General features: G+C 35.4%; 1 protein-coding gene across 5 annotated transcripts in view; it reads left to right on the top strand.

Annotated features, from left to right (window-relative positions):
• Positions 1-13841, top strand: part of Tbc1d12 (TBC1 domain family member 12) — a 57598-nt gene extending 43757 nt beyond the window's left edge. For 2 of the 5 annotated variants that reach the window (XM_042689473.1, XM_042689475.1), the window contains 7 exons: positions 753-841; positions 1951-2022; positions 6569-6697; positions 7113-7222; positions 9327-9585; positions 10617-10680; positions 11230-13841. In XM_042689473.1, coding sequence (XP_042545407.1) covers positions 753-841; positions 1951-2022; positions 6569-6697; positions 7113-7222; positions 9327-9585; positions 10617-10680; positions 11230-11384 — 878 coding nt within the window. In that variant the 3' untranslated portion in view covers positions 11385-13841. Of the gene's footprint in view, positions 1-752; positions 842-1950; positions 2023-6568; positions 6698-7112; positions 7223-9326; positions 9586-10616 lie in introns of all 5 variants that reach the window. The other 3 variants (XM_042689476.1, XM_042689472.1, XR_006148845.1) reach the window with 2 other exon arrangements.
• The last annotated feature ends 1906 nt before the right edge of the window (positions 13842-15747 follow it).

Below are 15747 nucleotides of genomic sequence, written 5' to 3'. Positions count from 1 at the left end.
GGGTTTTATCATCAGTAATTGCTGAATTGAGACGAGGTTGTAGATGTCTAAAGATTGAGTTCATTTGGGGTTTCAAATTACTTGTTGGAAAGAATATGATTTTAGGCTTCTCCAATGAAAGGTCTTCCAAAGACAATGTGACTTGGGTTAATTTCCTTCCACGTTGACTTCCTGCATTCAGAGAAAAGTCTAGATAGGGTAAAACCAGATACAGAAATCTCCAGATTTGTATTTATCACCCCTATTTGGCCAGAAAAGCTCATCCTGGTTTCTCTTTCCTGGAGTAGGGTACAGTGTACTAGCTCTGTTCTAAACCCAATCACAGATGTGACAAAGGCCCCTAAAGGGGAAAAATGGCCACTAGTGTCCACTTACACAGGAAAGGCTGTTTCCTTTCTGGAATTTAAATGTTCTAGACTTTTATCAACTCTGAGGTCATTTTTAAAATGTGTTATTTGTGATTGTTTTAATATTTTTCTAATTCTTACCATGGGAAAGATAAGTCTGTCCTGCATTTTATAAATCTATAGTAGACTTTGTTCATTGTATACTTTTCTAATAAATATATAGACATTTTCTTCTTATACAATACTTTGAGTTATAGGAAAAACTATGGCATTTCTTAAATTTTTTATTACTCAGTGTTTACTTTCAATAAATAACACATATGCTATATGATCATTCTGTGTTTACAACATTGAACTTGTTACAGCCAAGTGATCATTTAAATTTTATCTACTTGGTAAATGCAGGTATATCTGTTGCTGACCGAGAGGCCAGTCTGGAATTAATTAAGTTGGACATATCCCGTACATTTCCATCTCTCTACATCTTTCAGAAGGTGAGGGTTTGCAACTAGCTTGTAACTATTTTTTTTTTTTAAGTATTTCAATATCCAATTAGATAGATTCTCTAAATACATAAATGGGCACTTTATATAAAAAGAAAATTTTAATATTCCACTGACTAAAATACATTTTAGTTAGTATAGTACATGTCTCTTTGTAATAGTTATTTAATATAGTTTTATTGCACTGTATTTCTTGTTCTACTTTTCATTCTATGCCACTTGAATTCTTAATGTTTTGCCTAGTAAAATATTAAAATATAGTTAACTCTGTCACAAACTAAACATTTTGAAGTTATCCCCTAAAGTTTATTTTTAATTTATTTTACAAGAAAAATAATTAGCTATTTTCTGTAGTTACAATTAAAATAGAAAATACTTCATTCATACTGCAAGCTAGGTCATTAATAGAATTCATTTAATAAGATTAAAATTGTTACAATTTAATTTATAATCTTTTAGTTGTTTTTCTTTTGCAGAAATTGCATTATATAAAATCAAATGGAGCCAGGCACTATTGGCTCAGGCCTGTAATCCTAGCTGTTTAGGGGGCTGAGATCCGAGGGTCATGGTTCAAAGCCAGTCTGGGCAGGAATGCTCATGAGATTCTTAACATCTAATTAATTACCAAAAAGTTGGATGTGGAATTGGGCCTGAACCAAAAAGCTTAGGAACAGTGCTTACCCCCTGAGTTCAAGCCCCAGGACTGGCACCAAAAAAAAATAATTAATTAAATGGCCTGGGGATATAGCTCAGTAGTAAAGGGCCTGCAAGGCACCGGCTTTAATCACCAGCAATCTCCTCCACCAAAAAAAGAGAATCTGTATTTACCATTTACTTATTATGCCAGATCCAGAATTCTTTAAAATCGTTCACAAATTATATAGCTTATATCCCTGTATATATTTGACTTCCTTTTTTATTATTTGAGATCAATATTTTTATTAATTTTGAAAGTACCTTCATAGAATACTTCTAGAATATTTTTGATATTGTTAAATACACTAAAACTAGTCATTTAGGAAATGCTACAGTTTTTAACATGTTATATGCTAACTGAGAGACAATTATTCATAGTTTCAAATTTCATTTTCTCTCCTAAGGGTGGCCCATATCATGATGTTTTACATAGTATCTTAGGGGCATATACTTGTTACAGACCTGATGTTGGTTATGTAAGTATTTGTTTCAATGTGGTTTTTGCATATAATCATTTCATCTATACTCTTATCAAATACTTTATGTTGTCCTAGATGTTTACAGATATACCATTAAGTATATCTCTTTCTTGGCTTTTCAGTTTATGTAGAGAGAAAGCTTTCTGTCTCTTGCCATGAGCTTATGAGAGGGCCACCAGCTTTCTGAAATGGCTGTTAGGGATCACTCACCATTCATTTTATAAACTTATTCTCAACTGTCAATATGTGCTTTATCTCTTTCCCCTGACTGCCTCTATAGAACAAATCTTTTATGTTCTTCCAGATTAAGGGGAGGATAAGCACTTGTCCAGATAAAATAGAGGACAGGATTTGCTCCTTTTACAGGCTAACCCAATCCTGTTTTTAGAGGTACTTAATGTCTTCAATTCTTGACCCAGGATTTGGTAGCTCAGTTGGCTTGCTGATTATTGGTTTCTTCCTATGAAGATCTTTTAATTTCAACATTAGTTACTTAATTTTCTAAAATTCTACTGATATCTTTAATGTGTTATTTATATCCTTTTCCATTATCCTTGTCTTCCTAAGTAATACTTAACTTTTTTTTTTTGGTCATCATGGGACTTGAACTCAAGGCCTGAGAGTGGTCTCTGAGCTTTTTTACTCAAGGCTAGCACTCTGTCACTTTGAATCACAGCACCACTTCTGGTTTTCTAGTGGTCAACTGGAGATATGAGTCTTAGACTTTTCTGCCCAGGCTGGCTTTGAACCAAAATCTTCAGATCTCAGCCTCCTGAGTAGCTAGGAGTTTAGGCATGAGCCACCAGTGCCTGGCCCTTACATTTTTCCTTACTGTCATTTTAGTTGGATTTTGGGAGAGAACAAAGAAAAATTATAGTGCCATGTTTTACTAGAAGTTATAAAACCCTCATCTTCTTACATTTATCTTAGAAGACTTTTAGAGACTTCTCTAAAATAATTGTTTGGCACAACTTTATTCTGTTGCATGTTTGTTTGTATATGCAAACAAATTTTTATATGCTTATTACTGCTACCTTATGCCAGACATTGTTCTTGGCATTTGATTTACTTCAGTGAACAATAAGTGTGTACTCCACATGATTCTTGATATTTCCAGTTTAGGAGGAAACAGTAACAACCATCAAGTACATCATGTCATATTAAAAAGTATGGCATGGTACAGGGGGATAATTATGTTTGGAGTGTGGCAGGTTGTCCTGTTTTCAAAGGTGGCCATGTAGTCCTTACGTGAATAGTTTGGAGTACATCCATGGGTATTTGGTTCTAAGGAGACCACCACTGTCCTTCCCATGCTTGATTAATGTTCCTCTTAACACTACCCAACTTCTGCTAAGACATGCTGCCTTAGAACAAATCTAAAATTCTTTCACTTTGCCTTTTGGGTTCAATTTCTTTTTTGAGAGGCATAATTTTACAAAATTATGGGTAGGAAATACTAAGCAGATCACACAATGATTTAAAAACAACTAACAATAACCTGGGACTGATTGAGCACTAACTAACAATAACCTGGGACTGACTGAGAGCTTCTCCAAATCAACTGAGCTGTATCAACTACATGTAATAAATTGGTGAATAAGGTGAGATTACTGTACACTATCTTGTTTAGATATTCTGCAAAAGAATAGTAAAACACAGTATATCCCATGTGTTTAGGTTTATAATTAAATTCTTCATCATAAGTTTAATTTTTACAAAGAATTCAAGTTTTAGCACTGGAGATTTTACATTTCCTTAAAATTATGCAATAGAATTAAAATACCATTATGATTTTCTCATGGGTAAATTCAAGTTAGACATTTTTGACAGATATACTACCATAAATGATAAATCCTTTTCAATGCATTATACCATAAGTGGATGAATATTTAGAAATGAACTCTGAAAAAGCCATAGAAATTTCTTTTTATTTCCCTTTCATGTATGCATGTATGCATGTATGATATATGATGTATATGTTTTAAATAGCCTTAGCATATGCATAAAATAAACATTGTAAGTGATAAAGCATACTCATTTGGCAGCATTTTCTGTTTCAGTTGTATGCACAGTATTTTAACTAATAAGGCCTTAGGTTTAATTATAGCTTTAATCCATTCTATTTGTTTTCTACTGTTGTATTACAGATGGTTGATAATGGCTCCTTATATCCATTCAGCAAATATTGTAATACTAAGAATACAATCGTGAACAAACATATTCTGGTCTCTATATTACTATAAAACCACAAACTTAATGGCTTCCAACAGCACAAATTTTGACAGTTTGCAGGTCAGAAATCTGAAACTGATTTTACTAAGTTCAAGACAAGGTGTTGAGAGGGCTGTGTTTCTTCTGTAGGCTTCATGGCAGACTTCATTTCCTTGCCTTTTCTTCCTTCTAGAGGCTGCTTTCTTTGGCTCCTTTGGCTCATGGGCCCCTACCTCTTTAAAGCCAGGAAAGTAGCATTCCAAACCTTTCTTTGAATCTCTTGCTTCCTCTTTTCACTTAGAAGGTCCTTTGGGATGATTACTTAGTGCCAACTGATCCAACATAATTATCCTATCTCAAGTTTGATCTGAGCAGGGTGTCAGTAGCTCATACCTATAATCTAGCTACTCTGGGGACTGAGATCTGAGAATCATGATTTGAAGCCAGCTTGTCTGACAAATTCTGGTGACTCGTATGTCTAATTAGCCAGTAAAAAGCCAGAACTGGAGGTGAGGTAGAGTTTCAGAAGTAAGTGGAAGAAAATTCTGAGGAAGGGCATGAGGTCCTCGGTTCAAACCCCAGTACAGTCAGACAGACACAAAAGGATGCAAAATACATTTCATCATATATTGTAACATTTTCGCAAGTTATGGAGATTAGGATATGGGCATATGTGGATGGCCAATTATTCTGCTTACTATCGTGTCTTTGCTCATGGAATTTTTATTATAAAAAGTTAAATAAGCCGGGCACTGGTGGTTCACGCCTGTAATCCTGGTTACTCAGGAGGCTGAGATCTGAGGATCGTGGTTCAAAGACAGTCCAGGCAGGAAAAGTCCGTGAGACTCTTATCTCCAATAAACCACTCAGAAAACCGGAAATGGCGCTGTGGCTCAAGTGGTAGAGTACTCACCTTGAGCTGAAGAGCTGAGGGACAGTGCCCAGGCCCAGAGTTCAAGCACCACAACCAAAAAAAAAAAAGTTAAATAAGAGTTAAATAAGACTGAGAAGATGGCTCAGTGGTAGAGTGCATACCTTGCATGCATGAGGCCCTGGGTTGGATTCCTCAGCACCATATAAGCAGAAAAAGCCGGAAGTGGCATTGTGGCTCATGTGAAAGAGCGCTAGCCTTGAGCTGAGGGACAGTGCCCAGGCCCAGACTTGGACAAAAAAAAAAAAAGTTAAATAAGCAATTATTAATCTGCAAACAGTAGCCAGAAGAAGCCAGAGAAGTAGGAGGACAGCAAAGAAGTACTGAATGGAATGTTGAATATTAAAGGTAGCATTGTTCTCAGGGTAGGAAACCACCTCTGGATTTTACAGTAAATACCATTGGTCATGCTGGCAAGAAAACTGTCAACATAATACAGTAATAGTAATGGAGTGGAAATCCATAGTGAAGTATTTTTTAGTAAAAAAGAGCTAGTTGTAGTGGCACACACCTGTAATTGCAGCATTCAGGAGGAAGAGGCAGGAGGATCACAAAGTTGAGGCCAGCCTGGGCTACATAGCAAGGTCCTATCTAAAAAAGAAGGGGTGGGAGAAAGAACTGAGAAAGTAGAGATGGTTATTCTAAGTAACACTTCAAATTATGTAGGTGGGAAGAAGACACATCATTGCAATTATACTTATTAGTCTCCTAATTTAACTCAGTTACACAGATGTTAAATAGAAGTACTTTTTTGTTTTTTAAATTGAAGTACAATTGCTACTAATATCTCACAAGGAAACGTTTGTATGACATTCTTTTATTCAAGGCCTTTCATAATACAAATACATTTTACTTTTGCCAAATGTCTTCTATTGTTCCCATTATAAATCTTCTATTCTAATTATGCTGTTCCTGATATTCCCATTTCTGTGTCTATACTTCTTTTCCATCTTGGAATGCTTTTTACTCCACTTCCTTTTCCTGTTTTTGTTAGGATTCTGGTTGTCTCAACTCCTACTACCTCTTATCTCTTGGAATTTCAGCAGCACATCACTTATTCTTCGTTACCTATTTTTCTACTCAAACAGTTATGTTGGGATAATGAATCACCTGATTTTCATTAAATTTTATGATTCTGTACTATATTTTGAAAAAGTTCAGACTTAGAATAAAAACTAGTATCTCGAGCTTTTTCCTGTTTTTAAAAATAATTTCATTATATCATATGAACAAGAAATATAAAAGGAGGGAGATTCATAACTGTTATATGAGTTCTCTATTTACCTTTGCTAAGAAGAAAAAAAATCTTGGTATATTCTACTTTGTAATGTCACTTTGTAATTTTTCTGGAGTACAATTAAGAATTACCACTTTTAAATTTATTTGTTTTTTCTTTTGAAGGTCCAAGGGATGTCCTTCATTGCAGCAGTACTCATTCTCAATTTAGAAGAGGCAGATGCCTTCATTGCATTTGCAAATCTCCTGAACAAGCCATGCCAACTGGCCTTTTTCCGTGTTGATCACACCATGGTATGAACATTTGGAATGGAATTGTGTTTTAATATGTTTCTGTATTTTTTACTTCCTTTTAGAGTAAAAACTCAATGATTTCAAGACTTAAGACAATCTGACTAATATAAAATATTCATTGAGGGGGAAGGGGAAAGTATGGGAAGGGATGGGAAGAGGAAACAAAGAGGAGGCAACAATGCTTGATGAGAAATGTACTCGTTATCTTGCCCATGTAATTGTAACTCCTCTGTATGGTATTCTTACAATAAAAAAAATATTCATTGAATTAATGTGAGGAATACTTGGTGATAATACTCAGAGTGCAAACAAACAAGACTTTCTATTAATAAAGTTTTAGTTCTGTATTTCTAGAATATTCTTATATAATTTTCCCATCTCTTCTTTTATAATTTTACTGATTTTCTATCTGTAGATGCTGAAATATTTTGCAACATTTGAAGTATTCTTTGAAGAAAACCTCTCCAAACTATTTCTTCATTTCAAATCTTACAGTCTTACACCAGACATATACTTAATAGACTGGTAAGTCATAACATTCATAAGTAATAGTGAAAAAAGAAAGTGTAGCTGTAGTAGTTATCATTCACTGGATCATACATATAAAAGAACTTTCTTTTATGAATAGAGAAACTCACATATTTATGGGGATGTATTTGATTAAGAGGATGAACCAGGTTGAAATCAGACTGATGCAAAAGTTTTTCCCCTAGTACTCAAGGCACTTTCACTTGAGTTATGCGCTAGTTACCTTCCCCTTCTCCTCCCTACCCCTTTTTTCTTCCTTTATTTATTTTTGAGATAGGGACTTAAGCTTTTTGCCTAGTCTGGCCTCACATCATAATCCTTCTTATGTCCCTATTATAGGAATGCAACATCACACCTAGTTCTCAAAAGCCTCAACTGGTGATCCTCCTGATTTGTCTCCCTAGTAGCAAGAAGTATAAGTATGTGCCTCCTAGTTTATTTTTATTTTGTATTTTAAAAAATTATCTTCAAATAGTTGTACAAGAGAGGTTCAATTTAGCATTTTCATTTATGTGTACAGTGTATCTTGATCAGAGTTACCCTTCCATCTTTCCCACCCCTATCCTATTCCCTTAACCCAGTTTCTTAAATATAAAAAAGAATAGTTAGATCTGCATCTTGAGTTGTATTGAGAGTGAATTCTCACATTCAATACCTGGCACATATTAAGTTCTCAGTTATTATTCCTTTATTAGCACACAAGGACAATGATAGTGTTTCTTCAGTAAGAGATATTTTTCAAGACTTTATCCAGCTTGCTTACAGTTCTAATGTTTTGTGTGTTTTTTTTTTTTCATTTTTTTAATTAAAGACTTTCTGTTCTTACTTGGAGGGTTTTCTTGGTATGTAGTGCATTATAAAATGGTAGGTAAGTTTTGCTAAAAAGATGACTCAGTTGATCTTAAGACAGGCTGTCAAAAATAGATACAATTTTAAACTTTAGATACTAAGATTTTTTGTTGTTGTTGTTGATGTTTATTTATTTTGATATTTCCTTCATTCTAGACAGGTGCTAAAACGGAGCTGCATCCAGGCCTAATATTAACTTTCTCCTGTGTGCTGGTACTGGGGCGTGAACTCAGACCAAAGCATTCTCCTTTAGTATGTTAGGTACTCACACCCCCCCCCCCCAACTTCTGGATTTTCCTGACCTGGCTGGCTTTAAACTGTGATCCTCAGATCTCAGCCCAGCCCTCTGAGTAACTAGGATTACAGGTGTGAGCCACCAGCACCTGGCTAATATTAAGTTTTACTATAAAATGTTGAAATTGAGTATTAGAGGCATGGTTCAATTGGTAGAGCCCAGGCCTAGCAATCATGAGACCCTGAGTTCAAATCTTCATACTACCAAAAAAAGGAAAAAATTGTAAAATAATAATGATCAAATATGATGTTTTATAATTGCTTTTGCCTTTATTTTCATACATTTTTTGGGGGGGGATTTTTCTTGCAAGACTGAGCTTTACCCCCGTGTCTGACCATTTCTTGTGTGCTTGACCCTATTCTAAACACTTTATATTTATTTACTCCTTTAATTTTCAAAACTGTCCTAAGATAGATATGTTATTATTTTTAGTTTACTAATGAAGACACTGAGGCATATTGAGACTTGTTCAAGGTCATATAACCAAATGACATATTCAGGATTCAAACTTAGGCATTCTAGTTTCTGAACCCATACATTTTCTTGGGTTGTGAATTTACATTGTTATTAATACCTAATGTTCTATTATTCAAATTTGAGGGGAGAAACATTTGTTTCTTCAGTGCCAGGCCTGGGCTTGAACTCAAAGCCTAGGTGCTATCCTTAAGTGTTTCTTGCTCAAGGCTACTTCTACCACTTGAGCCAGAGCTCCACTTTTGGTTTTTTGGGGTAGTTTTTATTGGAGATAAGTCTCATAAACTGTCTTGCCTGCGCAGGCTTTAAACTGCAATCCTCAAATCTCAGCCTCCTGAGTAGCTAGGATTACTGGCATGAGCCACTTGTCCCTGTCCTTAATTAATTTTTTATCCCTAATTAAATAGTATCCTTTTTTTCCAGAGAGATTTAATGAATCAAAGAATGAAATGTTTCAGTGACTGTTTTTCTCTCTAATTTTAGGATCTTCACACTATATAGCAAATCTCTACCACTTGATCTGGCTTGTCGAGTCTGGGATGTATTTTGCAGAGATGGGGAGGAGTTTTTATTTAGGACTGGATTAGGAATCCTCCGGTTATATGAAGATATTCTCCTACAGATGGATTTTATTCATATAGCACAGTTTTTAACAAAATTGCCAGAAGATATCACATCTGAGAAGCTGTTCAGCTGTATTGCAGCCATTCAGATGCAGAATAGCACCAAAAAATGGACTCAGGTAGTCTTTTTTTTCTTTCTTCCTTTTGTTTAAAATTCTAATAAATGTGTTAAAATAATCATCTGACATTTTGTATAATAGATATTTCTCATATGTTATTGTTTAAATTAAAAGTAATTTCTGGCCTGGGTACTCTCTGGTGGCTCACACATAGCTTCTCAGAAGGCTGAGATCAAAGGATGGAAATTTGGAGCTACCCCAGGCAGATAAATCTTCAAGGCTCATCTCTAGTTAACCAGCAAAAATCTGGAATTGGAGGCATGGCTCAAGTGGCAGAGCACCACCTGTAAGCAGAGAAAAAAAACTGAATGGGAGGCCCTGAGTTCAAGCCCCAGTATCAGCTCAAAAACGACAACAACTACAACATACACACATAAAACAAACTTGCTATGTAACAAGGATTTACATTAAAGACATATAATATATAATTCTGGCTTTTTAGACAATGAAGTCTTGTTATAGGAAGCAAACATACTGGCAGTCCAAATTAAATTACATAAAAGCAATATCACTTGATCTCATCAATGATACAGATAAGTAGCTTATTATAGTCATATTTTTATTGGTTATAAAAATGAAATGTTACAATACTGATCCAGAAATTGTTCTGATATCAAGCAGTAACATCAGAATATTGCAGTTGATAAATTTACTTAAAGGAATTTATTATATTCTATTTAAGAAATGATCATCTTTCCTTTTTTTTTTTTTTTTTTTTTTTGGCAAGGGGCACTATCCCTGAGCTGCTTTTGCTCAAGGCTTGTAATCTATCACTTGAGCCACAGTGCCATTTCCAGCTTTTTCTGTTTATGTGGTACTGAGGAATCAAACCCAGGGCTTCATGCATGCTAGGCAAGCACTCTACCACTAAGCTGCATTCCCAGCTGCAAAATGATAATCTTTCATAGAACAGAATTAGGTACACTGAAGCTTTTTCATGTTTATGAGCTATAGTTATTTAAATCTCTTCTGGGTTTCTTAAATTTCTTCTAGGTTTTGAGAATTAATCTTAAGTTTACTTAAATTTCCAGGTCTTTGCTTCTGTAATGAAGGATATTAAAGAAGGAGACAAGAACTGCAGCCCTGCCCTGAAAAGTTAGTCCTCTAGCAGACTGATACAAAAAGTATTTTGGGGGTAAAAGTTGTCTGTTTCCTGTGTAAAGAGCTGGAAGAAGTGGGAAATCTAAAAGAATCAAGAGGCGGAAAAGTGCTCATTTGAAATTCCATGTCTAAAGTAAATAAGTAATTTATTGACAGTATTAATTTAAAAAATTATTTTGTAGGGAGAGCCATTTTTTAGAGTAAAAATCTTAAGTAGGTATTTCATATTCTACAATTTGGAGTTTATAATTGAGTGCAATAATAAAAAATTTTAATAGCTTCAGAGATATTTCAAATCATTTTGCATATTCCTTTTTCAACAATTACAACAAAGACACATTTGAGGTCAAGAGAAGATTATTAAATATACTACTCTAATCTCAAAAATGCTACAGAGTAGAAATTCTCTACATTTCTGATTATTTGAAGACATTGTAGAACAAGAATAAGTAACTTTGGTTGTTTGAAGACATTGTAGAACAAGAATAAGTAACTTTGGTTGTAAATTATTTGTCACTGAATTTCTTTTATCTTTATTCACAGGTTGGGGAAAATTTGAGTTATCTGGGAACTTGGAAGTATTGGTGGGAGATTGTTTTTGTTTGTTTAAGGTGTTTTCTCACAGTATTCTATTTGTTTTTGAAGGGAAGAAGAAGAAGAATTTTAGCCTTTTTAGTGTAACATTGTTTATCTCATAATTTAGTATTAAACAAACTATTTGATAGAATGAAAGTTCTTTTTGCACTTTATTGGACTGAAGTTTTGACTTTGGGAATAAGTCCAAAAATATAAATGAGGTTTAATTTCATTGGTAAGAATAAAAAGTAATGAATTCTGAGTTTTTAAATAGCATACTGTGTCACAAGACTTTGCTTTTTTTCTAGATAAATTCCTCCTTTGTGAAATGAAATTTATTAATTCCAGTTTGAAATTTAAAATCTTACATGTCCTAAATCCATAACTTGTGTAACACTATGTATAATTTTTATAATCAATGAAGAGTAAAATTAAAATTTTTCTGAGTCTAATGGCATAGTAGATAAGGAAAGTATTAATCATTGGTAAATTTATTATATTGGTAAATTTATTACATTGAATTTATTATATTGAATTTTTGACCATAAACTAAATCATTTGAATGTTATTGAGTTTATATAACATACCACTTGGTTAATAATTAGTTTATATTTTTATGTTACAGTTTGGTTTGAAACTACTTAAACACACAATTTCTGTTAGTAGTATAGTATAGTCTTCAAACTAACAAGCCTGAGATCCTTGTTAGTGTAGTGACTGCCTCGTAAGGAGTATGGGTCCAGAGGGTGCCCATTTATTTTTACCCTATGGGTCATTCTAGCCTAGGGGACTACTAGTGGAACCCTCAGAAGTTAACTCCTGTCATGGGGGATAGCTCAGTGGAAATTGGTAATATAATAACATATTGAGGAAATTGTCCAGGGTCTTTATGGTTTAGGATGACCTTTAAACTCTGGTAACTATTTCCTTGGTATCGGTGTCCCTGATAGAGGGAATGTATCCTCTGGCAGTAATCTCATTGAGGTTTTACTACCTGCCTATATTTAATATTACTTTTATGTATTTGCTTCTTGAGGGAGACCTAAGTTACTGTGTTTCTTTTTCTTATTTTTTTATTGTACAGTTTCTTTACCTTCAAATATAAATAAATGTGTATATAAAATGTAAATATAAAGAGTTCGCTAAAAACCACTAGTAACAATTGCTATGTAAATAAAACATATAAGCAGAGTTATTTGAAGTGAGTGTTTATTACTTTGGAGATTCCTGATTTAGTTAACCACATCTGGAGAAAAACAGGCCTACACTTTTTTTTTTGGTGGGGGAAAGGTAGGATGGGGTGTTCATATTTCTCTTCCAAGGGAAGCAATAAGCCTTCAGTCTTTTGAGACACTCAGTACTGGCAGCTAAAATACTATACTGTTATCTTTCCTTTGAACCTCATACATAAGCAAACACATAGTGTTTCGCAGGTGTTTGTCTTTTGGTTAAATATATTTTTCCTAAAATATCCAAGATAATGTGAAATTTAATGTTATTTCTGTTGCTTGTCTACTTAAATATGTTGCTTTTTTCTTTCATATTCCTTTAGTCTATTATTCTTTCATTACTCCTTTATTATTCCAGGCTATAGTGCATTATATAAGTGCTACTGAAAGATTCAAGCAACTTGTTTTCTAAAGTCAGATTTTTGCTTTTTTCTTTGGCATTGATGACCTTTATGTAATGCTGTTGGTTTCAGTATATTTGACTACACAAAAGTTAGGCAACATAACATTTGTGAAGTGACACTGAAATTTTAAAAGCTTCTGACTTTCAGATAACAGCTTTCCGTGTAGGGTGGGAATTAGTACTGCTTTTATTTACAACAGTCAACTCATTTAGGGGGTATAATTCTAATTTTTTTTACTTAATAATGCCCTAGTTTATTTTCACTTTTCTATTTTTGTTTGGATAAGATAAAATTCTTGATGAAGAGCATATTCAGGTAACAGGCTTGATTTAAAAAATTTTAAAGAGGCAAAAATGGAAATCTATTAGGTTTTAACTGATAACCAACTGATCAATTGTGTTAGAATCTCTAGAAAAAAATTGATATTTGATGTATTGACCAATTTTGCTGTTTGTCAATCACTACCTAAAAGATGAATTCTCATAGTAAAACCTTACTTAATTAAAACTTGACTGTTTCACAGCATATGAAAAATGAAGTCACTTCATTTTATCAGGGAAACTGGCCACTTCAAAAAAGAAGCTGCCATGCTCTATAAAAATATTGTTTACAAGTGCAGTTCTAATAGAAGCAAATGATAAGGAAATTTGAATTTATTCAATCACACTTATTAAGCCCTGATTATGTGCCAATTTCTGCCTCTTTATATTTTGGTAAATTATATAAAGTTGTAAGACTTGAGAATCTAGCAAAATTGCTTTTCTTTCCAAACATGTGGCTGTTTATATTGTCATTTTGTCCCCAATTACTAATGTTTTATTGTATACAGTTCTTTTTGTGGGCTAGGGTTGTTTTTTAATAAATACTAGGAAGGAAGTTTAACTTTTTAGAAAACTGCATTGCAGAAGTGTTTCATTTGTTGAACATTAAACAGAACTGTCATGACAAAGTAAAATGACTTTTGTACTCATATTATATAAATGTATTTGGAAAATCGTTTTTGTAATAAAAATCTAAATGATTAAGACAGACTTGAAGGAGTATATAAAATTGACATGAATGGGATGTATACATTTGTTTTCATTTCTACTCTTCAACTTTAAAATGAAACTTCAGCCAGATGCTGGTAGCTCATACTTGTAAACTTAGCTACTGAAGAAGCTGAGATCTGGAAGGAGGTAGTTCAAGGCCAGACAAATTCACTAGAGTCCATGGTTGGAGTATGGATGGACATAGACTCAAGTTGTAAAGCGCCAGCTTAGCAAATAAGAGGTCCTGAATGTAAACTCCATTATCTCCAAGAATAACTGAAATAATCAGATCCTATCATTTCCTGCTCAAGATACTCTAGTGGCATTCCTCACAATAAGAGATCCAAGCTCTTTATTCTGGTCTACTAGGTCTTACTTGATCTGATCTGTCCATCTCCAGTTTCAAATGCCACTTACTCCCTCTTGGAACACTGGGGATTGAACCCCAGCGCCTTGTACATTCTAGGCAAGGACTCATTGAAATAATGCCCTGCCCAAGTTCACTTTTATACACATTGGGCTTCTTGCTATTTCTCATTCTATGGATTTTACATCTACTTAAAGTCTTACTTTTTCCTCTGAAGAGTTCCTTGTAAGGTCTTTGTATGGCTTATGCTTTTCATTCAGTTCCTTGTGTTACTTCCTCTGAGGAAGATATTCGTTTAACCATCTCTCTTCTATTTTCATGACCTTATTCTGCTTCAAATTTGATTATTATATCTTATTTATCACTGACATCTGCTACATTGTATACTTGGTGATAAGTACTGTCTGAATGAATTAGTATTACTCAAATATTGGCACTACCAGCTATAGATACAAATAATGAGATTTAAAAAAAATCTCATCTATTCCTCACCAAATTTATCTTCCATTTAAAGATTCATTAGAGAAACCATGCTCCTGGCGAGACTCAGATTATTTCTAGTTTACTCAGAAAATTCACCAACTTTCAAATGTTATGTGGGAGAGAATGAAGTAGATTGTGGAGGAAATACACAAATCACAAATATGTGGCAGCGCTCTTGCATAAACTACTAGAGGCCCCGATTTCCCCTCAGCACGGCACCGGACAAAACAACAACAGGAATCACAAAAGAGCTGCTGGAGGGGGCGGGGTGGGGGTGGGTGGGAGGGGGAGGAGACGAGCGGGGCGCGGGGGGGGGGGCAGGGGAAGAGGGGGACGGGGAGCCGGGGGAAGGACGAGGGACCGGAGAGTTTCCACGAAGGTGCAGTTAGGGCTATGAACTCAGCTCGACAAAGCTAGGCGTTTTCCCGAAGGAAGCTGTCCAGACGGCCGTCAGGCGGCACGGACTTGAGCTGTGCGTGGGAGCTGCGGTGTGACATCTCCGTCTGTGCATACCGGTGTCCGGGCCTAAGTGACTTCCCACCCCTTCCCTCTTCCCACCACCCATAACAGCCCTCACCAGGGTCGTCTCTGGAGGTTTTTCTGCGGTGGCTGGCGTTCACCGCCCCGCCTGGATGCGCGTACACCTTTCCCACCTGGAAGGTCCTGGGTGGTGGGTGTTCGCTGGCAGCCCGTACCGGCGTGCCTGGCCAACTGCTCACGGCGCTACTACAGGGCTAAACAGTTCGGAACCTTCATCAACTAGAGGACAACAGACGCGCCAAGGTCGAGACCACGGCTATAACTGGAGGAGAGCGCAGTTTGCCGGAGTGCCGTGAGGTGCGTCCGGGCGGGCGCGAGTGCGCGCGTGCGCGCAGCAGCGGTAACTCCACAAACTCCGCCAAAGCCAGTCAAGCCGCCGCGAGCCGGGGGGCGGGGGAGGGAAGTCTCGCGAGAGGACAGCGTTTTCCCGC

This window comes from Dipodomys spectabilis, unplaced genomic scaffold (genome assembly GCF_019054845.1).
Source record: "Dipodomys spectabilis isolate Male_0828 unplaced genomic scaffold, ASM1905484v1 ptg000125l, whole genome shotgun sequence".
NCBI classification, from domain to species: Eukaryota; Metazoa; Chordata; class Mammalia; order Rodentia; family Heteromyidae; genus Dipodomys; species Dipodomys spectabilis.
This window is presented reverse-complemented; position numbering and strand designations above follow the sequence as displayed.